At 36.7% G+C, this 26240-nt stretch overlaps 2 protein-coding genes across 5 annotated transcripts in view; one reads left to right on the top strand and one right to left on the bottom strand.

Annotated features, from left to right (window-relative positions):
* TNFRSF17 (TNF receptor superfamily member 17) overlaps positions 1-26240 on the top strand; it is a 122564-nt gene that overhangs the window by 3076 nt on the left and 93248 nt on the right. The window lies entirely within an intron of this gene.
* The window catches only part of GSPT1 (G1 to S phase transition 1), a 44261-nt gene continuing 23686 nt past the window's right edge, over positions 5666-26240 (bottom strand). For all 4 annotated transcript variants that reach the window (XM_084881132.1, XM_084881133.1, XM_084881130.1 and 1 more), the window contains exons 6-15: positions 25902-25979; positions 23573-23753; positions 22670-22824; positions 22366-22506; positions 21212-21305; positions 19128-19208; positions 10847-11020; positions 9924-10013; positions 9588-9756; positions 5666-6152 (exon numbers count right to left, since the gene is read on the bottom strand). In XM_084881132.1, the coding sequence (XP_084737258.1) occupies positions 6100-6152; positions 9588-9756; positions 9924-10013; positions 10847-11020; positions 19128-19208; positions 21212-21305; positions 22366-22506; positions 22670-22824; positions 23573-23753; positions 25902-25979 (1216 nt within the window). In that variant the 3' untranslated portion in view covers positions 5666-6099. The remainder of the gene's footprint in view (positions 6153-9587; positions 9757-9923; positions 10014-10846; positions 11021-19127; positions 19209-21211; positions 21306-22365; positions 22507-22669; positions 22825-23572; positions 23754-25901; positions 25980-26240) is intronic.

The raw sequence follows: 26240 nt of genomic DNA, 5'->3' as shown, positions 1-26240 counted from the left end.
TACAGGGAGTCCCCCCAAAAATTTACACACAATTAAGTGCTGATAGCTCAATTGATGCTTCTATCTTCATATTTAACCTGTTGGTATATATACATTTTTGGGGAGACACCCTGTATAAGTATCTTGAATCAAATATGTGAATTACTCTTGTTGTTATTCCTATTCTGAGGATATTTTTCTATTGATTATTTTCAGAGAGTGGAAGGGAGAGAAACACAGAGAAGAAACATCGATGTGAGAGAGACACATTGATTGGTTGGCTCCCACACACACCCCGACCAGGGCTGGGGATCAAGCCTGTAACTGAGGTACATAGCCTTAACTGGAATTGAACCTGGGACCCTTCAGTCTGTAGGCTGATGCTCTGTCCACTGAAGCAAACTGGCTATGGGGAAGTATTTTTTTTTAATCCTCACCCAAAGATTTTTTTAAATTGATTTTAGAGAGGGAGGAAAGGAGAAACATTGATTGGTTGCCTTCAAGATGTGCCCCCACCTGAGATCAAACCTGCAACCTGAGTGTGTGCCCTGAGTGAGAATAGAACACGACTTCAGTGTACTTAGGATGATGTTCCAAGTCACACCAATCAGGGCATGAATCACTTTTCAAAAATTAATATGTATGTATTAAGACTCTTGGGAAGAAAACAAGGTAATTAGAGCATACATTTCTAATGGCCATCATTTATTCTAGGTTGGGAGGTATATAGTTCTTCACAACAAATCTATAGTATCCAGCCGAAACCTGTTTGGCTCAGTGGATAGAGCGTCGGCTTGGGGACTGAAAGGTCCCGGGTTCGATTCCGGTCAAGGGCATGTACCTTGGTTGCGGGCATATCCCCAGTAGGGGGTGTGCAAGAGGCAGCTGATCGATGACTCTCTCTCATCGATGTTTCTAGCTCTCTATCTCTCTTCCTTCCTCTCTGTACAAAAATCAATAAAACTATATATTTAAAAACAAACAAACAAACAAAAAAAGACAAATCTATAGTATCCAGACTATTTTTCAGAAAAAGTCTCTGGGTCAAGAAGTATAAAATTATCTACCATCAGTTTTCTGCCCACTGCTATATATTGCCTATGTATGGTTGGATGCCCAAACACACTTAAGAAAGATGTTTTTTCAACAATGTTTGATGGACTGGGCTGGAGGGCTGGTGATTGAAAAGTGTGGGAAATGTCAAACCATTTATTTAGAACTTTCACATGAACCCCTGCTTTCATGTCAAACTTGCTCATAAAAATTCTGAATAGAAGTTTGTAGTTTTGGCAGAATCATTGGTGTTTCCTCAATTCTGTTCACATAAACCACATACTATTATATAGCTATTTATTGTTAAGCATCTATAACTTCCTATCAAGTTGCTGTTTTAAGAATCATGCACTGTATAAAGACCTTGTATACTATGATATATGCAAGCAGACCACGTTTGTAAATTTCTTATGTGACAGAGCTTATTAGATCCATCTAATTAGATCCATGCTGGTAGATGGTTCCAATACTTGATACAAAAATAAAGGATTGTACAGAAAATGGATAAATACAGGTAATTATAAACAAACAGACAAATCCTTCAAAAGGGTAGGTGACAGTTTTTATTATTACAAAAGCAAGTATTTTTAAACTTGTCATTTGAATAATTGCAAGAGCAGACTAAGGGCTTAATCCTCACACAGGCACCAAGTCAGGCACAGTAGGTAGCTACAAATCATAAGAAAAAAGTTTCTTTACCTTGGATTTCCCTAATTCCTACCTATAGCATTTTGCCATGCTTTGGAATTAAGTTTTTTTAAAAACCAGCAAACCTAATTAGGCCCCTACTCCACTCTTTTTTAAATGAGAACTAGGTATTAACCTGCTGTCTAGTGGAAACTAGACTACACCTTGGCCTGAGAGAGATCCGCATTTCCTTTAGAACAAACAGAAGAAACTAGCTAAGATGTGTTGATTTGAGAGCCCAATGCAAGTTCTTAAAATGCAGACCTCCTAAGCTCAGACCTGTTTTACCTAATTCATGTGGATGATCACCTGAGGAATGCAAGAGTTCCAGCTCCAGCACAAATACTCTCTCCCAGGGCAGCAGGAAAGGAGGTAGCAGGGACTTGGGTTGACATCGGAAGCACTAAGCTAATGTGCCTGGCAAAGGGGACAAACCTGAGGTTTCCACGTTAATTTTTAAATGGCACAGTGGCATGTGTGACAAGGCAGAAAAGGTAATTGCCACCCCAAGAGTTGTTTAAGAAATTCTGTGTAATTTTCTGCCTAATCAGACATGATGCCTCTGCTTTTCCCTTATGTTGGAGAACATAAAAGTTTTAATCTCCATTTCCTCCAGGGCCCTTGTAACATTCCTTAGTAAACAACTTGCTAGCATGTTATTGTTTCAAGGAAGCATAGGATTAGAGGTATGTGAAAGTGTATTTATTGAAGGGAAGACTTAATACATTCTAGGATATTGAAAATTAAGAATATCCTAGAGCCAAAACCATTACAAGTTGAACCAAATCTATTCTGTCTGAATTTCAACAGTAAATTGGTTCAAATGGGGTCCACCAAACTACTACAGGAATATAAGAACACTTCTATTCCATTTACTATCAAATCTATTATCACCAACTGACTACTAAATTTAAATCTAGTCTTTTTGAGTTGTGCTATGTAATTACATTTAAGTTGCTGCCATGGCGAGATTTCTAAAGAAACAAGATTGTGAATGTATTAGGTGCCATCTGTTAAAATCACTGAGAAATTTGCTGGAGGAAATAAAAGCTGTATTATTTGGAGACAGAAAATCATCCCCTAAATCCTATTGATTGCTATCTACCTTATATATGTCTGAGAGAGGATTGATAGCACAGTTTATTCTGATTAGATAGGCCAACACTGAACATAACACTTAACCTACAATCAGAGCTATAGTGCTGGAACCAGAATGTTCACAAAGGGTTTAAAGGTTGAAAGTTGCTTGGTGTTAAGAGCTGTAATAAAAACTATATTTGTCCCTTGACTACCTTAATCCCTACCGAAAGCAATGAAGCTACCATCCATGAAGCAGCAGTCAATGAGGAAGTCCATGCCAATGAGGAAAGGTGCTAGACTGCTGTCAGTGGAACAGCCATCAAAGATCACCGAGTAATTAGTTATAGTATTCCTGAAGATTGCCAGGGAGTGTAGCTGACTTTTTTCAAAAGTTCATCATGGAAGCAGTTTTTGACCATAGGTTCACCTTTTTCTTGGGTTACAAAACTGCATCTTGTTGAAACTATGACCCAAAATATCTGCAGCACTTCAGCTGATAGGATGCTGGTAATCATTCAATGGCATCACCTCAAAGTACATGCCGTATTGTAAAAGCAGTTCTTGTACTTTATATAACTAGCAGACAAGTATTAATTACCTTGTTACAGTGAACCTGGACTTTTTTACAATTTACAAAGTTTTTACATTCAATTATCACATATTTCAAGACTTTCAATTCAAACAAACAAATGTACATGGGCTTCATTATTCAACAACTTTACTATTTGTTTACATAAGTTCATGGCAGTACATACTCGGTTCAACTCTTGATTTTACATAGATTTTCACTGAATAAGTCTTTTTTGCAAATTAAAAGCAAGGACTAGTTACCATACCAGTCCCCCACAGTAAGAAATAAGGGTTTAGAATAGCAATTACTTAGACATTTATTTCAATATCTTTCTTCTCTTAAATTCAGTTAATTTAAAAAACTATAATTAAATAATCTAGAATGAAAGTTGTATAAACATCAGTAATGTAAAAAGATGCAAAGACAACTGTTCTAACACATCTATGCTAAAGATGCAATATTTAGTTCTGTAATCTCCCAAATCTATCAATTGTCCTCTATTTTTGCATTGTCAAACATATAAACAAACCTGCACTTGCAGAAGACAAAATGACAGCATAGGAATCTGTATTGCTTAAAGGTCCAAAATCGCCACACACTGCCAGTTTATTTCAGATATTTATTTCCTCATCTAAATAACTATTCATTGTAATTAATTTAAAATGCAGCAACTTTAAGAATAAATCTCTAAAAAAATGTCAAAGCACATAAAGCATATGGTATTGGTTAATTTAACAATGAGGTTGTTAAATAATTATTTGCACAAATGTGCAAGAATTCATGAAATTTTTTTCATAATTACATTTTAGATGTAGGCCTTTCAGTTGATAGCCATGTTTTACTTAAAAGTGTTGGCAACATGCACATAATCTAAAAATGTAAATGTCTTAATAGCAAGCATATAACTGGTTTTTAAAATGTGTTCAATTTAAAAATGGAACTCTAGAATTAATTTTAAAAACTCTTGAATTTTTAAAGATTCATTAAAATCCAAGCAATTACTAGTATTTTGTTATTAACTTGAAAGTACAAAAAGTTATTATGTACTGATTAAAATTCCCGTATCTCCCAGAAAAATAAAAGCCCAGAGATGTGCAGACATAATAGAATTAAAATTCATGCAATTTAATAGCCATGAGTATAGTTACAGGAAGCTGCAAGAGAATAATGTTGCTTTCCTCATAAAATATAGCCCATTCATGAAATGAATGGGATTTCTATAATTAAAAAAACAAGAGTTAAATTAAGTATCAGGTTTTATGATTGGAATTACAGTTTGACTAGGCTTTTCTTTTCTAGGGAAGACTACAGGGAATTAAGTGTCATTAAATAAATAATTACAGAGTATCTTATTTAGAGATAAATTATAATGTGAAAGAGGCCAAGTCTTTAAATGGCAACACTCAAAATCAAGGGGGGGGCTTCCAATAAACAGAAATTATCTTACCCATTTCCCATTTGTTCTCATTAAAAATTTCAAAGTCATGAGTTGTACCAGAAAGTCATCCTTCAATCTAAAACCATCATAATGCTACATTGTGGTTCATCCAAATCAACATTAACAAATTCCAGCTTTAAATTTAAGAACACAATTTCAAATAATTGAGAAAAGCTTATACTGTGCTTGAATCTACTTATCACTGTTCATTGTAATCTGTGCAAATTCTGATGGTTTCTAAGTATGTGTTCATTTAGTTGCTGGATAAAATTTATCGTTAACCAGCAAGGAACAACCAATGTTTAAAACCAGTGATACAAATATTAAAATGAGTAATTTGTAGATCTGGCACTTCCAATTGATAGTCTTCATACTAGATGCATGCAGCTCTTATAAATTCTAAAGGAGGCATTTTTGCCAGGTCTCAACATGCTTTCTTTATTGTAAATTCCACTAATTTAACATGGTAATGGAATTTTTTGTAGGGGTACAATTATGCTTTCTTATAAAAACTACAGTATGCTTTTATTTTAAAACAATTTACTGTGTTTAAGAAATCATGTTAAAATATAAATTGGCCAAAAATAACTGATCTAATAAAGCAGTGTCAGTTACAGAAAGTTATTTAATTATTATATGTATGCATTACCATCAAAAAGGGGTCAAACTGATTCTTTCCTTTAATACAAACTTGAATACTGTTTGTAAATGCCTCATTTAAAGTAGTGGATAGGGAAAGAGTTTAGAAAAGTCCAAGTAATAAAATGTATTCAATTACTTGGTAACATTAAAAAGCTAATGCAACAATGTTATATCCAGATAAAAAACATTATTCAAAAGCAATTCAAATACCGAAAAGGGTTTCAAATTGAATATTTTATTAACATGGTAGTTGTCTTTGTAACATGTGCACACACACTCGCACACTCAGAATGATCTGCCTTGGGGGGAAGACTATGTATGCCTAAGGGGAAAATGAAAAATTAAAAAATTTCTATAGGTTTTCATTATTGTAGGCAATTATGTCCACATCACTTACAAAGCTATTGCCAAATCTGTCCAAGGAAGCAGTTTGAGAGGGGAAGAAAAAAATATTGGGAAAAATTCAACAGTGGCATAGCAGAGCTCTCAATATGAGAAAGCTGACATAATGTGGACTTTTGCTGTGAATTTTGTCTTTGCAAAATATAGGGAGAGGTTTGTCAATGGGCAGAAAATAAGAAGGCGGTGTGAAGTAGGCTTTTGCAGTCAATTTTCCTCACAGTATTGTGCAGGGTCATCAAGAAAATGCTTAGTCTTTCTCTGGAACCAGTTTCAGAACTTTTCCAATTGCAATGGTCTTACCTGAAAAATGCAACAAAAACAAAAATTTTTGTAGTCAACAGCAAAGCCACGAAAGGTATTTAAAGCTTATTAATTTAAATCTTAATTTTTACAACATAAAGTATTAACTTCAGTTTTGGATCTGACAACTCTTTCATGCTGATACCTCAGCAGGACAAAAAATGTTTTGCTGACAAAAAGGCATGATTTCTGATTAAGAAGTCTTAATAAGTGGATCTTTTTTTGGGGGGGGGGGGGCAACAGAGGAGGAGGGCTGAAAAAAAACCAAACATGATTTCCTATATAAAAAATATCTTGCCCTGCATGGTTTGGTTCAGAGGATAGAGGGTTGGCCTGCAGACCTAAGGGTCCTGAATTTGATTGGGTCAATGGTGCATACCTCGGTTGCAGGCTTCTCCCTGACCCAGGCCCTGGTCAGAGAGCGTGTAGGAGGCAACCAATCAATATGTTTCTCATATATTAATATCTGTCTTTCCCTGCTGGCTCAGTTGGTTGGAGTGTCATCTCATACACCAAAAGGTTTGATTCCTGGTCAGGGCAGCACATATCTAGGTTGCAGGTTCTATGGGACAAATACGTGAGGCAAGTGACCTATGTATCTCTCTCAAATTGATGTTTCCCTTTTTCCCCTGTCTCAAAATAATTTTTTTAAAAGCCACCCTCCAGTAAAGATTTAAAAAACACACACACACCATAATAAGTGGAATATACTAGACACTGAAGACCACAAATTTTATGTTCTATTTATATGACTTGTTCAATAAGGCAAATAGAAAAAAAATGTTGTGATTGCCTAGGTCTGGAGGTAGGCGTAGGAGATAACTAAATAGGTATAAGGGCTTCTTTTTAGCTATAATAAACATTCTAAAATTAGAATGTGATGGCTACACAACTCTGTAAAGATGTTAAAATTCATTGCACTGCACACTTAAAAACAGGTCTATTTCATAGAATGTGAATTATCTCAAAGATGTTAAAAGGGGCTCTCCATCTTATGGGGGGGGGAAAAAAACTAAATACCTACCTACTACATTGAAGCCTAATTTCTTGAAGGTCTCCCATATTGAACAATTTGTTTCTCAACCAAGTTGTTCACAGAAAAAAAGTCTGGGTTTTCCACCTGACAATCCTTTCATATTGATACCTCAGCATGACAAAGAGTGCAAATGTTGCCAAGGGTCTGAAAGTGCTCATGAAACAGCACTCACAGGCAATTGAATAGGCAGAAAAACAGCTGATGATTTTGATAAGCAGTTAGCTGGTGATAGCATTTCACAGGCAGTGATATAGGAAAAATTTCTTTAAGGCTAGTAGGAGAAGGTTTGACAAATTTAAGATAAAAGGTATTTATTTACAAATTAAACATATACTGTATATAAGAAAAGTTGAAACAGAATCATTTGGGGGTTTTGAATGTATTGATTCAATTTACATAATTTCTAATGGGAAAAATAATTCCGTTTTTGAACGAATCGATTCTTGAGCAGCCTTTTGAAATGAATTAAATTTGAGAAACAAGGTTCCACTATATTTAGGAAAAAATAATTCTTAGAGTTAAAAATGTATGTTACATTAATTTCCTCTGTGACTTTATCAGGTTAATTCTGTTACATATAGGTATATTTTAAAATATATTTTTATTGTTTGAAGGAATAGGGAGAGAGAGAAACACTAATGATAAGAGAGAATCATTAATTGGCTGCCTCCTCCACTGCCCACAAAGGGGATCTAGCCTAAAACCTGGTTATGTGCCCTGTGTGGGAATTGAACCATGACCTCCTGGCTCATCGGTGACATTCAACTGCTGAGCCATGGGCTGGTTGGGTTAACTTTGTAATATTAATAGGACAACCCAGTAATCTGCGACTTTCACTAACACAAAGCAGATTTTTTTTTAATATATTTTATTGATTTTGTACAGAGAGGAAGGGAGAGAGATAGAGAGTTAGAAACATCGATGAGAGAGAGTCATCGATCAGCTGCCTCTTGCACACCCCCTACTGGGGATATGCCCGCAACCAAGGTACATGCCCTTGACCAGAATCGAACCCGGGACCTTTCAGTCCCCAAGCCGACACTCTATCCATTGAGCCAAACCGGTCCCGGCACAAAGCAGATTTTTAAAATAAAAAATTTTATGAACTCTATAGTGTCTTTATAAAGATTTCTCTGAACTAGAACTAAAGTGCAAAAACTATATCCTATCTAATAGAGAGGGAATATGCTAATTAACCCTCATGCTGTCACAAAGATGGCGGTGCCCACAGCCACAGGATAGCGGGCACCCAGAACACTTAGCCCCCCAGCTGCCCAGGGCCGGCCGAGATTTACACTGCCGGTAGTGGCAACAGAAGTGTGATGGGGCGTCGCCTTCCCCTGATCACCAGGTCACCCCTGAGGGCTCCTGGACTGTGAGAGTGGGCAGGCCGGGCTAAGGGGCCCCCCCTGACCCTCCACTGCAGTGCATGAATTTTCATGCACCAGGTCTCTAGTATATCATCATATTTCCAATGCTAAGCACAGTTTTTGACTTGCAATACAGTCAATTTTTTGCTGAATGGAATTAGAACATATAATTGTATTCTATATTTCAATTAAATCAAAGTTTCATGTAAATTTTCCAATCTTAAAATAGTTACCTAAGTTAACGACCCATAGAGAAATGTTTAGCAAAAGTCATTTTGTTTTCATGATACCAAAGAATTTCATGGCCACAAGACAGAAAAATTACAGCTGTTCAGATTAACTAAAGAGCATGACTATTAAATCTTTAAAAAAAAAAGTTTTAAAAGGCAATCAATCTATATATCCCTTTTATTCCCACCCTCATATCAGTGCAGTGAATATATTATATTTAATTTTTAAATTATTTCCTCTGAGGCCAGGACCGGTTTGGCTCAATGGATAGAGCGTCGGCTTGGGGACTGAAGGGTCCCGGGTTCGATTCCGGTCAAGGGCATGTACCTTGGTTGCGGGCATATCCCCAGTAGGGGGTGTGCAAGAGGCAGCTGATCGATGACTCTCTCTCATTGATGTTTCTAACTCTCTATCTCTCTCCCTTCCTCTCTGTATAAAATCAATAAAAAATATATTTAAAAAAATAAATAAATAAATTATTTCCTCTGACCACAAAAATGATAAGATATATACCTCAAGCCCACATTGCAAATCTTAAGAGGGCAAGATGAGCTTTAATCACATATATTACAAAGGATTACATCACAGAAATCTTGTTTATAGTAAATAAATGGCTCTCAAAACCCACTACTTACAAAATATCAAAATTCTTCTAGAGCATTACTGCCAAAATGCAGTTAATTTTACCAGCTGTCCAATTCATTTAACTTATAAAACATGCATCCAGTTCTCTATGAACTGTACTCAGGTGAAGAATCTATTTTAGACATACTACTAGACATCAATTTAAAGGCTTACCCTCATCTCTCAAAGTAAATCGACCCATCTGAGGGAAGTCTTTAAAGGTCTCAAGGCAGATGGTTCCTGCTGTCCTTAAGCGTGCAATGCATACTTGATCTTGTTTCACAAAACGGGGTCGAGTTTTACTTTTTTCTCCTGATTTTTTATCTACCAAGCAAATTAAGGCCTATCCAAGATAAAAGGATGAAAAGACATCAGAATAATGCCAAATAAAAGAATCATTAAATTAATAGACATGCAAATAAGAGTGCATCACTATTTTTGGTCAGAAATTATCAAGATGAAATGGTCTTAAAATACACAAACAAAACCCCCATTTATCTTAATACTCACTGTTATTTCAACTTCCTCAATACAGGTATGAATATGCAGCACCGCATTATAACCTGGGCAGATGATGGATTTGTGCTCTATAATCACTATCTGTCAAAAAAAAAAAAAAATTTCACACCTTTATACCAAGGGCAAAAAAATAATTGAATGTGCTAAAGTGAATATAGTATCACAAGAATATATAACTCACCATCTTAAAAGTTATTTTTGTGTTACAAGTGATAGGTCAGGTCACTTGACCTCGAAGAACGAACTCTGATATCCTTAACCTACTGATCTTCTTGGCAAGTGCCCAAACTTTCAAAACAGTAGGCAAACTCTTTCCCCTCAGGGAAACCGTTCCCTTAAACCTCCCCCAAGGAATCTTTCTGCTCACATGCTACTCCCCACCCCCACATATGAACTTATCATAGTTTTATCCATTTTTTAATATGTAAGGTCCAGTAAAGGTAAACAACCTTATACCTGGCATCAAAATTTAATTTCATTAGTTATTCTACCTTGTAAAATAATAGAAAAATCCTGTGAGCTACTCCAATAATTTACTGTCACTCTCCTGGGGAGGGCAGGTTACTAATATGAAAAAATTGGGCATGTTTTTCTGTCTGGAGAGTTATTTGTGCTAAAGGAGCAGACAAACCATGACTTCCAAAACAATTTGCTTTAATTAAAGTGAAAGACACTGAGTAATGATATAAACAGATTAGAAAATAAGGAATTTACAAAGAATACTATCTAATCAGTAAGAAGACCTTATGTTGTAAGATACCTTATGGCTGTTGTAACACACACACGATTTATTCTATTTCAATTCCCCTTCTATACATGATGACATGTCATCAATAACCTGGACAAAGGACATTTAAATTCATATTTCACTTGCACAGTAAAGGTCAGTGAGATAACTATAATAACGGGTTTACCTGGGCATCAAATGTGCGTCCAGAATGACAAAGATTATTAGGATCACAAAGTATAAATCCTGGAAGAATCTCCTCTTCTTCAATTCCTTTCAGTCTGATTTTAAGGTTTTCACCTGGTGCTACAGAATCAGTTTCTACATCATCAGAAAGGATTCCAAGAACTTCCACGTTGTGCTTAAAAAGAAACCGAGATTGGAGGTTTTCTGACACATTTGTATGATGTGAACTTCATTATTGAGTTGTGGCATTTTTCTGTGCTTGTTGATTATCCAAAATACTTACTACATTTGTATGATGTGAACTTCAATGAAAATCATAACTTGACCAACAACTGCCAATTAAAATGACCTGTTATCCATTTGCACCTCCTGGGTGCCTGGTGGACAGCTTCAGATCACTCCAGATTACAACTTTACTACATCCACCAGCATCACTCTCAAGGAGCAAACTCAGTGAGCACCAAAGCCCTACTGAACCAAGTCCTGATCCTAGGGGTGTTGTCTGCACAGCAGCTCTTCTTTTGTAGTCACAGCTGGTTCTCACATACAATTTGCTTGGGGGTCAATACCTCCCAGAGATAGTAACACCCATCAAGGCTCAACTACAACAGGGCAGTGCACACAGCCCACACTGGGGCATACCTAGTATTGCCCTGCTCAAGTGACTGAGTCACTGGACTCTACAGAACATCTACTACACAAGGCCACTCCATCAAGTCCAGGAGACATAGCAGTTCTCCCAATACTTAGAAACAAACACAGGGAAGCAACCAAAATGCAGAGATAAAGAAACATGTCACAAATGAAAGAAAAGAAATTCCAGAAAAAGAACTAAGTGAAATAGAAGCAAACTACCAGATACAGAGTTCAAAACAATGATTATAAAGATGCTCAAGGAAATTAATGAGAGTTTCAAGGAACTTAGTGAGAATATCAAAGAATTTACTTAGAACATCAAAAGCATGAAAAAGGGACCAGTCAAAAATGATGGATACACTAAAATGAAGAATAATTTACAGTGAATCAACGGAGTAGAGGATGCCAAGAATCACATCAGTGATTTGGAATATGAGGAAGCAAAGCACACCCAATCAGAAAAAAAAGGAAAAAATATCCTAAAAGAAGATAGTGTAAAGAGCCTCTGTGACAACTTTAAGTATAACAACATACGCATCACAGGAGTGTAGGAAAGAAAAGTAGCAAGAAATTGAAAACCTATTTGAAGAAATGATGACAGAAAACTTCCCCTACCTGATAAAAGAAATAGACCAGGAAGTAGAGAGAGTCCTAACAAACAAGATAAACCCAAGACACATGCCTGCAAAGGTATTATATTGAATTGAAAAGTCAGATAAAGAGCTTCACAGACAAAAAAAAACTAAAGGAGTTTCACCACCAAACCATTATTACATGAAATGTTGAAAGGTATTCTTTAAGAGAAAGGAGAAAGGGAAAAGAAGATAAAAAGTATGAACAATAAATATCAACAATTGAATCTAAAAAAAAAAATCAAACAAGGAATCTAATTAACAGAATAAACTGATGAGTAAAATAGAACCAAAGACATGGAAACATGGAACAGACTAATGAATCTCAGGGAAGGGGGGCAATGGGAAGAGATGAACCAAAGAACTTATATGCATACTAGAGGCCCAGTGCCTAGATTCATGCACCAGTGGGATCCCTCTGCCTGGCCTGGGCCCTCTCATAATCCGAGAGCGCTTGGGGTATATAGTAGTGTGAGAAGCGGCAGGCAGGCGAGAAAGAGCCCAGGCGGCATAGAGATTTGCACAGCCACAACTGCACTCGCCAGCGGTGAGCCTGGTGTTTGGTGCCTATCAGCTGAGGGGCGCTCCCACTGTGGGAGTGCACTGATCACCAGGAGGCAGCTCCTGCATTGAGCATCTGCCCCCTGGTGGTCAGTGCATGTCATAACTACCAGTTGGTCATCTGGTCCTCCAGTCTCTCAGGCTTTTATATACCCCGTTTCCCTGAAAATAAGACAGTGTCTTATATTAATTTTTGCTCCCAAAGATGTGCTAGGTCTTATTTTCAGGGGATGTCTTATTTTTCTATGAAGAAGAATACGGTACACATTTATTGTTGAATGAAAATAAAGGAAATTTATTACCTGTATACGGTACGGTAGTTGTCAACACAAACCAGACAAACTGTGAATTCTACAGTATCAAGAATTTACTCATTTATTCAATGACAATCATGTCATCATATTCTGGAACATCATCATAACAATCCAATTCCTGAATTTCCTGGTGAATTTCTTGTGACTCCATTTCTTTCAGAACCAGTGGACCAAATCTCTCATGTTTAGCCTAGAGGGGGCCTTATTTTCGGGGGATGCCTTATATTTCACTCAGAAGGAAACTTGTAAGTAGGTCTTATTTTCGGAGGATGTCTTATTTTCAGGGAAACATGGAATATAGATAGATAGATATGCATTACCGATGGACACAGACAAGAAGATGGGGTACATGCCCTTGACCGGGAACCAAACTCACAACCCTTTGGTGGGCAGGCCAACACTCTAGCCACTTAGCAAATATGGTGAGGGCAAGAGTATACTTTTTAGAAGTTGTTTGAAGTAAGCTTAAAAGAATATTGGTCCGCCTGGCCAGTGTGGTTCAGTTGGATGGACTGTCGTCCCATACGCCAAAGGGTTGCAGGTTCCCAGTCAGGGAACATCTCTAACCCGTGGGTTTGATCTCTGGTCTAGATATATAAGTACAGGAGGCAACCGCAACTACTTGATTGTTTCTTTTTCTTTCTCTTGCCCTCTCCTTTCCTCCCCCAAGATTCCTCTCTCTCTAAAATCAATAACCATGTCCTAAGGTGAGGAATAAACACAACAACAAAATAATATTGAATGTTTAGATAATATTTTGATGGTTGCAAGATGGGAAAGGACTTTAAATAAGCATACTGATTAATGATTACAGGTTTTCCTTTTGGTGTGATAAAATATTCTGAAACTAATGGTGATAGCTGCACAAAAATGTTTTAGAAAGATATACAGATGGGGAAGTGGTAAAAGCAATACCCACAAGTATTCCCATTTGTGCCCTTTGAGATAATTCAGATTTTTAAAACATCAACCAGAAAACTGCCCTAGTTGGTATGGCTCAATTAGTTGAGCATCATCCCATGTACCAAAAGGTCACTGGTTGGATTCCCAGTCAGAGCATGTGCCAGGTAGTAGGTTAGTTGGCTGTGGGCAGGAGGCAACTGATCAGTATTTCTCTCGCACATGTTTCTCTCTCTCCCCCCTCCCTTCCTCTCTCTAAAATCAAAATAGGAACAAAAATATTTTCAAAAAATATATACCAGAAAACCAAACAAAATAGCCCTTCAAGACAAAATTGAATTTCCTTATGACAGATGAACAGTGAAAAATGCAGAATCAATATATTCCATACCAGAATGCTACAGTCACTTGCTAAACTCTAGTACCTTTACCCCTCTCCCGCATAATGATATTCTTTCCCAAAAGGTAGCTTATGCCTTAATGATACCTGTTCTACTGAAATTCATCCTAAGAAGTGAAGTAGAGCCATATTTTGTTAGCTAAGTTCTTTATAGTAACATTAGGATAAAGGGGTAGAACTTAGCAGTTCCACCATGTACAAACTATTATTCATTATATTTTTGCCCTAATAACCCAACATAACAATCCGTATGGCCTTATATTGCTAAACACAATAAGAGCTGGTGTAAGATTAACTTAATCCACTTGGTAATCTCAGTCAACCTTTAAAAACAGAGCAGGCAGCCGAATCTGGTTTTGCTCAGTGGATAGAGGGTCAGCCTGCAGACTAAAAGGTCCCAGGCTCGATTCCAGTCAAGGTCATGTACCTTGGTTGTGGGCACATCCCCAGTACGGGGTGTGCAGGAAGCAGCTGATTGATGTTTCTCTCTCATTGATGTTTCTAACTCTATCCCTCTCCCTTCCTCTCTGGAAAAAAAAAAAAAAAAAAAAAAATCTATACTATAATAATAAAAGTGAAACATACCTCCATGATGCCCACCAGCCAATCAGGAATGAATATACAAATTAGCCCAACAAAGATGGTGGGTTAATTTGCATGCATAGGCACCAAGCAGCTGGGGGAGAGACACTTGTCTCACTGCCACGACGCAGGCATTTCGCACCACCCCAACCGCTCTTGGCTGGGACAAAAGCGGAGCCGGCAGCCAGGAGAGGGAAGGCCCATTCTCGCACGAATCTTTGTGCATCGGGCCTCTAGTAAAATATATTTAAAAAAAAAAAAAAAGAGCAGGTGGACTCTATCCCCTCTGGAAAGCCTTTCCTTTATACTCCCCCCCAAAGGAATCATTACTGTTCACCGTAACTACTCAAAAATTAAGATTAAGGCTAACAACTTTTCTTAGTTTATAGTTTATGAAAGGTATTAAAAATAACTAAACAGCCGAAACCGGTTTGGCTCAGCGGTAGAGCGTCAGTCTGCGGACTGAAAGGTCCCAGGTTCGATTCCGGTCAAGGGCATGTACATTGGTTGCGGGCACATCCCCGGTAGGGATTGTGCAAGAGGCAGCTGGTCGATGTTTCTCTCTCATTGACGTTTCTAGCTCTCTATCCCTCTCCCTTCCTCTCTGTAAAAAATCAATAAAATATATTAAAAAATAAAATTAAAAAAAATAACTAAACATTTCCTTATTCTCTAGAGATCCAACATGCAGCTGTGCAAAGGAGTGATTTTAGGCTATATTTAAGCAATTTGGCAGGGATAAGTGGTTAACATTTCTAAGTAAAGGATATCTGCAATTGTCTTCCTAGATAGATGCCCATTGTATTGACTGGGGTACGATACCCTGTCTTATCAGTTCAAAAAGTTTTGGAGACAAGCCTGCAATGTGTTTACCAATTATATAGCACATGATCTTAAATGGCTGAGTCCACATTCCTACTAACATATGAGCTGGAGTTTATACAATATCCTTTTGGTATCTCAAATTATCAGAAATGAGCATTCAGATTACTGCACTGAAGTGTGGGGGAAGCCACTTTGCACTAAACTTGCAGATTCAGTTAACTTTGCATACAAACTTAAAGCCAATTTGTAAATATTAGAGCAATATTCAGAAATTCCATCACAGAGTTTATCCTCCAACATGATTTATTTTGTTTTGCTTTACTGCTACAGCCAAGCATAGGATGTAGAAGTAATGCAGGCAATGGAAGCACACATAGGCTCCCAAAGACTCCTTAAGAACCAGAAGTTAACAAACCAGCAATCTAAAAAAGGTCTAAATATTAATCTGTACATTAGAACAATTTTGTAAATAGCAAAATAAAAAAAGACCAATTTTTAATTTTACTCATTAATTTTTAAATACTTTTTAAATATTATGGTAAAATTCAGATCATAAAATTTATCCTCTTGAACATTTTGTCAGTCCTGTAGTATTAAGTACATACTGTATACAACCAATCTTGAGTTCTGAAAAATTTTCATCTTATAAAATTGAAACTACACAATTAAACAACTCCCCATTCTTCCCTCCCCACAAACCCTGGAAACCACCATCTACTTTGCTTCTATGAAATCTGAGGACTACTCTAGGTATCTCATAAAACTGGAATCATTGTGACTGGTTTATTTCAGCATAACGTCCTCAAGGTTTATCCATATTGTATAGCATATGTCAGAATTTCCTTTCCTATGGTTGAATAATAATCCACTTTTACATATGTACATTTTGTTAATCCATCAGACACCTGGGTTGCTTCCACCTTTTGGCAATTGTGAGCAATGCTGTTATGAACATGGGTGTACAAATACCTCTTTGAGGCTCTGTTTTTAATTTGGGGTGGGGGGAGGTACATACCCAGAAGTGAAATTAATAGATTATATATATGGTTTTATTCTATTTTTATTTTTTGGGGGGAAACGTCATTACATTTCCCACCAATAGTGCATAAGGGTTCCAATTTTTCCATATTGCCAACATTTGTTATTTTCTGTGTTTTTTAAAAAAATGTTTTTTAGAATTCCCACCCGAGGATATGTTTAATTTTGAGAGAAAAGAAAGGAGAGAGAGAGAGCGCACGCAGTTGCCTCCCATACCCACCCTGACCAGGGATCGAATCTACATCCTTTTGGTATACAGGGTGACCTTCCTTCCAACTGAGCTATCTGGCCACAGCTAATTTCTGGTTTGTTTTCTTATAGTGGCCATACAGATGGGTGTAAAATATTTTCTGATTATGATTTTGATTTGCATTTACCTAATGATTAGTGATGTTGATCATTTTTTTCATGTACATCTTTGGAGAAATGTAAATTTAAGCTTTTTGCTTGTGTTTTTAGTCAGGTGGCTTGATTTTGTGAGTGTGTTGAGTTGTAGGAGCTCTTTATATATTCTGGATATTAACCTCTTATCAGATTTAGAATATGCAATTATTTTCTCCAATTCTATAGATTGCCTTATGCATTAATTTTCAAATGTAAAGCGGTATGACATCTGTATCTTTTAAATATTTAACTCTGTTCCAAAAAGACAAAAGTAAACTGAGTTTTTAAGGCTCACTTAACCAACTATAAGATATGCTATACCTGCCCAGTAAGTAATTAGTATAAAGTGACAGCTTCCACAGAGAACAGCCACTCTGTAACAGGGGTGGGGAACATTTTTCTGCCAAAGACCATGTGGATATTTATAGCATCATCTGTGGGCCATATAAAATTATCAACTTAAAAAAAAATTAGCCCGTTATATTTGGCCAAACATTTAATTAACTTGCCCCTAATGCCTTGGCAGGGCCAGACCAAAACTCACAGGCTGGATATTCCCCACTCCTGGTCTATAGCTAGTATGTTAAGGCTCTTGTCTATAGTGAATTGTACTTTTCTTTCTGTGGTGGTAAAATACCACATAACATTTGTCTTTTTAAATAATTTTACACTGTACAATTCAGCGGCATCTACAATAATACATTCACATAATGTCCTATAATCATAATTACTATCTAGTTCCAAAACTTTTCACCACTCCAAAAGGAAACCCTGTACCCATTAAGCAGTCACTCCCCATTCTTCCTCCCCCAATCCCTAGCAATCACCAATCCCACTTCCATCGCCCATGATCAGCAATATTTCTAATGACTACAGACAAAACTCGGCAAGAATTCAAACCGACTATTATTTTCATTCAGTTGTCACTGACTTACAAGTTGCAGAAAAAGTAGGCTTTAAAACAGAAACACTTTAGGAAAAAAAATACTATGGTGGAATACTCTAATCCGCAATGCATGAGGCATCAAGAAACCCCAGAGTATAATTTATAAGGTGTCAATTATACTTAAACACTACATTGACAATAGACATCTTTTCTAATTCACTGAGCCTGAAATTGAGCATAGTAAAGAAATTCTCATTTAAATCTAATAAAATCTCTGTCATGAAGATCTGATGATTCAGGTATATTTTCCTACATTAAACAACATATTTGGAGATTTTAGAGAAGTCCTCTCTGGAAAACGGGTAACTTTCTTAGTAACATGTCATCTATAAATATCACTAAGTGAGCAGTCACAAATAACACAAAGGAATAATTCAGAGATATTGCATGTTTTAATAAAACCCCCTCCAATGATGAAGAAATCACAATAAGTAGGAAAGAATTAAGACATATATATGCAAAGTGTCCCCTCGGGAGTTTGACCAACCGGGAATTCAATTGCTTGCTTAACTATGCTATTACTACCAGGAGGAGGCGCAGCTGGCAGCCACTAGGCACCCTACCCAGGCACAAATTTTATGCACTGGGCTCCTAGTTTATGATAAAGATAAACACTTTATGCTTAAAACAAATTAGGAACATAGCTTAGACATAATGTTATAGTATCCAATGAAACCACATACAAAAAGAGAAAGAAAGCTAACTGTATCGTAATTAAACCTGAGTTTTCATCCTTGGCTCACTTATTAATCCAGTATATTAATGGAAGCAAGTCACTTAATCACTCCAGATCTCTCCCATCTTGTAAAATAAAAGAGTTGAAGTTCTTTTGGTGCATCTTTTAGCTCTACCACTGTGCTAACATTGATCTCTCCCCATTTGTCAATGAATAACACCACATTTTTTTCTTAAGTTTTATATCTGACATTAATAAGTTTAATCCTGAATTTTAAAAGTTAAGTTTATTTTTGTGGAAATCCCTAAACTTTTGAAAAATTCTGGCTTCTTGCTAAAATTTTCAAGAGAAAAGCTAAATGAGAAAGAACATCTTTACTAATTCTTACCTTGTTTGGCATCATCACAAGCTGCTGGCCTTTACTAATAGATCCTGATTCCAGCTTTCCCAGGACCACAGTGCCCATATCCTGTTGAAATTGTAAATTAAAAAAGTTTCAGATTTTTAAAAAAATATATATTTTATTGATTTTGTACAGAGAGGAAGGGAGAGAGACAGAGAGTTAGAAACATCGGTGAGAGAGAGTCATGGATCAGCTGCCTCTTGCACACCCCCTACTGGAGATATGCCCGCAACCAAGGTACATGCCCTTGACTGTAATCGAACCCGGGTCCCTTCAGTCCCCAAGCCGACGCTCTATCCATTGAGCCAAACCGGTCTTGGCAAGTTTCAGATTTTTATTACCACTCTACAACAGTTCAACAAACCCCATATGAAATCTTGCAGGGCTTATTCATTAAAAAAAAAAATCATTAGAACAAGTGGTATAATATTTAAAATTAATCTTAAATACAAGATAGGTAAAAAGTAATCTATAATACCTGCATCATAAGCATGTGCACAACTATAGTACCAATATATAAGTATGCCTAACTTTTAAAAAGAAAGCATGGTACAGGAAATGGCACAGAATTTTGTTTGAAGATCTGAATTATTTGTTCAGGGTCTTGCAATCTCTGAGTCTGTTTCTTCATCTATAAAACTGAAAAAGCAATACTTGTTCAAGAACTCCTGTATGGAGCTCTAGCTGATGTGGCTTGGTTGGAGCATAGTCCTGTACACCAAAAGATCAAGAGCTCAATAACTGGCAAGGGCACAAACCCAGGTTTCAGGATGATCCCCCAGGAGGAGGCAACCAATCTATGTTTCACTCTCACAGTGATGCTTCCTTTCTCTCTCTCTCTCTCTCTCTCTCTCTCTCTCTCTCCCCCTCCCCCTCCCCACCCGTTCCTCTCTCTAAAATCAATAAAAACAAGTCCTCGGTGGGGAGGGGAGGAAGATCTGGGGGAGATAATAGATCAACCGAAGGACTTGTGTACATGCATATAAGTACAACCAATGGACATAAAACTCTGGGGAGGGAGGGTATGTATGGGAGGGAGGGAGGGGGGCAAAAAAAAAAAATAAATCAATAAAATATATTAAAAAAATAAATAAAAAATAAAAAAAATAAAAAATAAAAAAATAAAAACAAGTCCTCGGGTGAGGATTTAACAATAAAGTATTTGAGGAAAGGCAAAACATTACACTGACATTGCAGTTAAAAATAATGATGCTTTTTTTTTTTTTTTTTTTTTAAGTAGAACATCCAGTTAGGTGAGGTGGTAAAACTAGCACTCATATACTCCTGGTAACAATATAAATTAGCATAGTATTCTGCAAGGTTGTTTGTCAATATGCATAAACTTTAATGTGCAAATCCTTTTGAGTCTAGCACTTTCACTTGTATGAGTTTCTCTCTAAAAGATGATTGGCTCGCCCTGACTGGTTTGGCTCAGTGGATGGAGCAGCGGCCTGCAGACTGAAAGGTCCCAGGTTCGATTCAGGTCAAGGGCATGTACCTTGGTTGACATCCCGAGTGGGAGGTGTGCAGGAGACAGCTGATTGATGTTTCTCTCTCATTGATGTTTCTAACTCTTTATCCCTCTCCCTTCTTCTCTGTAAAAAAATCAATAAAATACTTTTTTTTTTAAACATATTTTATTGATTTTACACAGAGAGGAATTGAGAGGGACAGAGAGTTAGAAACGTCGATGAGAGAGAAACATCGACCAGCTGCCTCCTGCACCCCCCCCACTGGGGATGTGCCCGCAACCAAAGTACATGCCCTTGACCAGAATCGAATCCGGGACCCTTCAGTCCGCAGGCCGACACTCTATCCACTGAGACAAACCGGTCCCGGCAAAATACATTTTTTAAAATAATTAAAAACATAAAAGATTATCTGCTCATTGGGAAACAGATGAAATAACTTAAGCTGGTTGAATAAATTATCGTCCATACCACAAAATAATATGCAGACATTAAAAAAGAAACATCTATGTTGTTGTTAATGATTTCATAATTTAAAACAAAACACAAAACAATTATTTCATATCCCATAAAACGCAATTTCTTGAACATTTTGGGTACCTTGTATTTATCCACAATTGGCAGCCTGATTGGTCCATCAACTGATCTATTGAAGTTTGGCAAATTATCCAGATATGGAATAAATGGTAATCCACTGAGAACATAACAATATCCATTAAAGAGAGTCAATATAAATATCAAAATATTGTTACATGTCTGTAACTTTATGCAAAAAAATGATTATGTTTTCATTCCACCCATGTACTCGTCTCATTAATCCAATTTATTATTTAATTTGTTTCATTTTATTCCTGAGAAAATTAAAAATAACAAAGTAGCTGAATATAATATGAAAAACCTTCCCATAAACATGAGATTTAGAAAAATATTTTATAGCAAATAGCCCACATGCTGTAATAAATGACTGCACTCTTTTTCTTAAATTTTATGGACTTTTCCAGTTTTGAAAGGAAGATTCTATAAAATAATTTCCCCTTTAAAGCTACACTTTATAGGACACATAAAATACTGTCAAGATGGCAATGCTCTCCAAACTATCTACAAATTCATTTCCTGTTGAAATCCCAGGTGCCTTTTTTGCAGAAAATGTCAAGCTGATCCTAATGTTTATATGGAAATTCAAAGAACCCAGAATAAATGAACAATCTTGGGGAAATAACAAAATTCAAAGACACTTTCCAATTTGAAAACTTACAAAGCTATATAATAATCAAGAGTTTACCTTATTAAAAATGTAGGCAAAAGTGGGGGGGAGGGGATATGTACAAAAACAATAATTTAATTAAAAAAATATATTAAAAAAAAAAAAGTAGGCAAAAGTGAAATGCACACCTAAATGTCAATATTAGGGTTCTAACACTTCCTAACTGGATTAGGCAGTTTTCCTATGTCTGACACCAAATGTACACTCAGCAAAAGAAAAAATTTAATAAAAAATAAAAACCTTTTATGCTTCAAAGGACACCATCAAGAAGGTGAAAAGATCTCCCACAGAATGGGAGAAAACATTTGCACATCATATATTTGATAAGGGACTTGTACCCATACACAAAGAACTCTTACAACTCAATCAGAAAAAGACCCAATTAGAAATGGGCAAAGTTCCTGGTATTTTTAAAGCCAAAGTTACATTCATTATTTTCTTAAATTACTAATTAAGACATAAACTCTTAAAGGAAAAAAAGATTACTTACATGTACCAAGGACAGAAATCTGATTGCTCTTTAAGATTTGCTCCAGTCAGTCCTGAGCAGGGCATAAAGTGAATATCCTTTTTGGGATTGAAGCCAACTTTTTTCAAAAATGGCACTAGTTTCTCTTTACATTCTTCATATCTATAACATTTATAAATAATCCAATTTTAATATAAACCAGTTGAACTCTAGTTTCATTTTTAAAAATGAGGTTTAGAAAAACCACAGGAGAAAAACATATAACAAAAACATCCTTTATTTCACTAACAAGTCTATAACAAACCAGTAAGGTATGTAAGCTTACCTCTCATTGCTCCAATTCACTGTTGGATCATCCATCTTATTAATGAGTACAATTAAGTGTTTTACACCTGCTGTCTTTGCCAACATTGCATGTTCTCTTGTCTGTCCTCCTTTTTCAAATCCAGTTTCAAACTCTCCTTTCCTGGCAGAGATTACCTATTCCCAGAAGTCAAACAGTTTATTCTTCACACTCAGGTATACCCTTTTAGCAATAAAACGTCTTTCCTTTCAGTTTTATCAGAAGCTTTCTAACGATCAGGCCAGGAGTGGAGGGCAGTTGGGGGCGATTAGGCCAGCAAGGGGGGAAGCAGTTGGATGTGAGAAGGCTGACAGGCAGAGTGCTTAGGGGCAAGCAGGCAGGTGACCAGTTAGGGGCAAGCAGTCCCAGATTATGAGAGGAATGGCCAACTGCCAAGGATCAGATTTAAATTGGCAGTCAGACATCCCTCAAGGGGTCCCAGATTAGTGTGTGCAGGCCAAGCTGAAGAACACCCCTCCCCACCACGCACAAATTTCATGCACCAGGCCACTAGTATTTTCATAAGAAAACTAAATTATAGACTTCTTGCACAAATCAGCAAAAAAAAGTTAAAATTGTAACCATGTATATTACTGTTCACCACAACCTAAATTCCAGCTTTTACAGATAAACTCAAAAATTTAAGTGGGACCCAACCGGCATGGTTCAGTGGTTAAGTGTCATGGCACATGTCTGGGTTGAGGGCTTTATTCCCCAGTGTGGCGCATGCAGGAGACAGCCAATCAATGATTCTTTCTCATCATTGATATATCTATCTCTCTCCCCCTCTTCCTTCCTCTCTTAAATCAATAAAAATGTATTTTTTAAAAATTTTAAGTGGGGTTGCTAACAAATATGAAGGTGAATTAGAAATGTCTTTCTTACCAATACAGCCAAATCAGCTTGAGAAGCACCACCAATCATATTTGGGACAAAACTCTTATGGCCAGGGGCATCTAGAATCGTGAAATGCTTTTTTTCTGTTTCAAAATAGGCACGACCCACTTCTACTGTTTTACCCTTGTCTCGTTCTTCTTGATTTGTGTCTAAGGCCCAAGACAAGTACCTGAAATAATTTTAAAATAAGAATAATACTGATAAGAACAAGAAAATTTCCTAAGATATTCTTCTACCATTAAAGGTGTAATTGATGACATCTAGCTTTATGTCCAGCATACAACATTTAAACCAATAACAGAACTAGACAGAATTGAAAATTAAGAGAATAAAGTTTATGTTAATGTGGTTCAAACACTTGGAACTTTCACATATATCCACAGTCAACCATTTCTTCTAGAAGCAAACATTATTTATGAAAATAGCTGAAACACACACAGAAAGACTACTTTAAGTACCAATGTTAATATCACCATCTATAATAATAAAAGCGTAATATACTAATTAGACTGGACAGCCAAACAACCTTTTGGACGATCTTCCAAACCAAGCTAGGGCTGCGAGGGCTGAGGCTGCTTTGAGGGCCGAGCCCCTTGCATGGATTCCATACATCAGTCCTCTAGTCTATATATATATAAACAGGGAATATGCTAATTAGCTGGGTGTCACCACTCAGGAGGAGCTGTGCAGGCAGATGGGAGGGAGAGGAATGCATGCCGCCCCTAGCCCCAGCAGCCACAGGGAGGCTGGAGCTGGGGGCAGGACAGAACGGACACACAACACCTAGGAGCACCTGCCTCCACCCGTGGACACAACGTGGCGGCCGGCCCCATGCGGGGTGCTTCTTTGCACTATTTCAATCTCACATGAGCCTCTAGTAAATTAATAAGTTCCTCTATATTTCATTTTTATAATAATCTGTCACAAAATGTAATACAATTAATGGCTGTCTAAGGATGTCTTTTTAACATGAAGGCTGTTAACGTGCCACCTGGGAGCAACAGTTACTTGCTAAAATTATTTCCATATTATTTGCCATGTAAAAATTATTTAAGATCAATTCATCCATAATAGTAGGCATTATCTGTATTTCATAGTATATACTCATTAGGATTTTTCCCTTTACAGAGCAAGATAACAACTAAAAACACACCAATGCCCCATTCAGATAAGCTTAACTTTTTAAAATATAAAATAGATAAGGTTAGAAAACTGAAAAATGTTGACCTTTTCTCTCACTATTCAATGGAATCATTGTCAATAATTCCTTCAATCGTCAAAACCGGTTTGGCTCAGTGGGTAGAGCGTCAGCCTGCAGACTGAAAGGTCCCAGGTTCGATTCTGGTCAAGGGCATGTACATTGGTTGCGGGCACATCCCAGGCGGGTAGGTGTGCAGGAGGCAGCTGATTGATGTTTCTCTCTCATCAGAAGTTTCTAGCTCTCTATCCCTCTCCCTTCCTCTCTGTAAAAAATCAATAAAATGTGTTCATTTACATTTGAATGGCTATGCCTTTTGATAGCCTAAGGGCAAGTTTACATGTAAACAAGTTTGCTTCTCAGTTCCCAGGGCAGAAAAAACAAGGTTTAAAATTATTAGATTTAAAATTTATTCTTAAAAATATAAGTTTATTAATTAAAAACAAACAAACAAGGAAATTAAAAAACCTGATGAACAATATTAACTGTTGATTATAATAGAATCAGAGATACGGGAGGGGAGTGGACTGACAATTCTCAGGGGAAAAGGGGAGTGGTGGATGCGAGAAGAGACTGAACATAAACTGTGCACCTATGGATGAGGACAAGGTGGGGGGGTGGTCCGCTGGCAGCAGAGGGTGGGGTGGGAACCTGGTGGAGGGGGGGAAGAAATGAGGAACCTTTGTAATAATATGAACAATAAAGATTGATTTAAAAAATAAATAAATAAAATATATTTTAAAAAATAATAAAAATTAAAAATAATTCCTTCAATTATTTTTCTCAATTGTTTATTTACATAGTCAATGATCATGTCTTAAGTACTATGCTGTTTCCTGCTTTCTCTCCAAATTCCACTGTAACATATTCTATTCCTGGTAACTTTAAATGCAATTTTATAGTGGTTAGATAATGGCCCAATTAGAATATATTCAACAAGCCTTTTATTATTGGATGTTTCCAAACTTTCTCTGTGCAAGTTTTGAAGTCATTGGGAAATGATCTACTATGTAGTGTGAGGGGAAAGAAACTTCTTTGTTACACCATTTCAGTAGACTACAAAAACATTAAGTGGGCAGCATTTCCTTACAAGTAATTTATAGTATCATAAAAGTATACCAAGTTTCTCTGTTTTTCTCTTTAGCTTCTCTTTCATATTTCTCAAGTGTCCTTTTGTCAACCATTCCAGTCAAATACCTGAAAACATTTAAAGAAACACAAGATACTCAATGAAATCAGGAAAAATTTAAATCACTTAAAAAGGAATTTCAACTCTAAATATAATGAAGTAAAGGTACTTCTGGTGGATGCATGAATCAGGAAACTTTCAGTAGAAAAGTTATTTGCATAGTCTCAAATTATCTCCCACAAAATAAAGAGGGAAAATCATAACTTTATGGTGGAAAATCCTGGTAACACCTTAATTAAGTAATTTTTAGCAAACATCACCAGTAATAA

This window comes from Pipistrellus hanaki (genome assembly GCF_964339955.1).
Source record: "Pipistrellus hanaki genome assembly, chromosome: 4".
Classification (NCBI taxonomy): Eukaryota; Metazoa; Chordata; class Mammalia; order Chiroptera; family Vespertilionidae; genus Pipistrellus; species Pipistrellus hanaki.
Note: the sequence above shows the minus strand (reverse complement) of the source record. Positions and strands in the feature narration are given on the sequence as shown.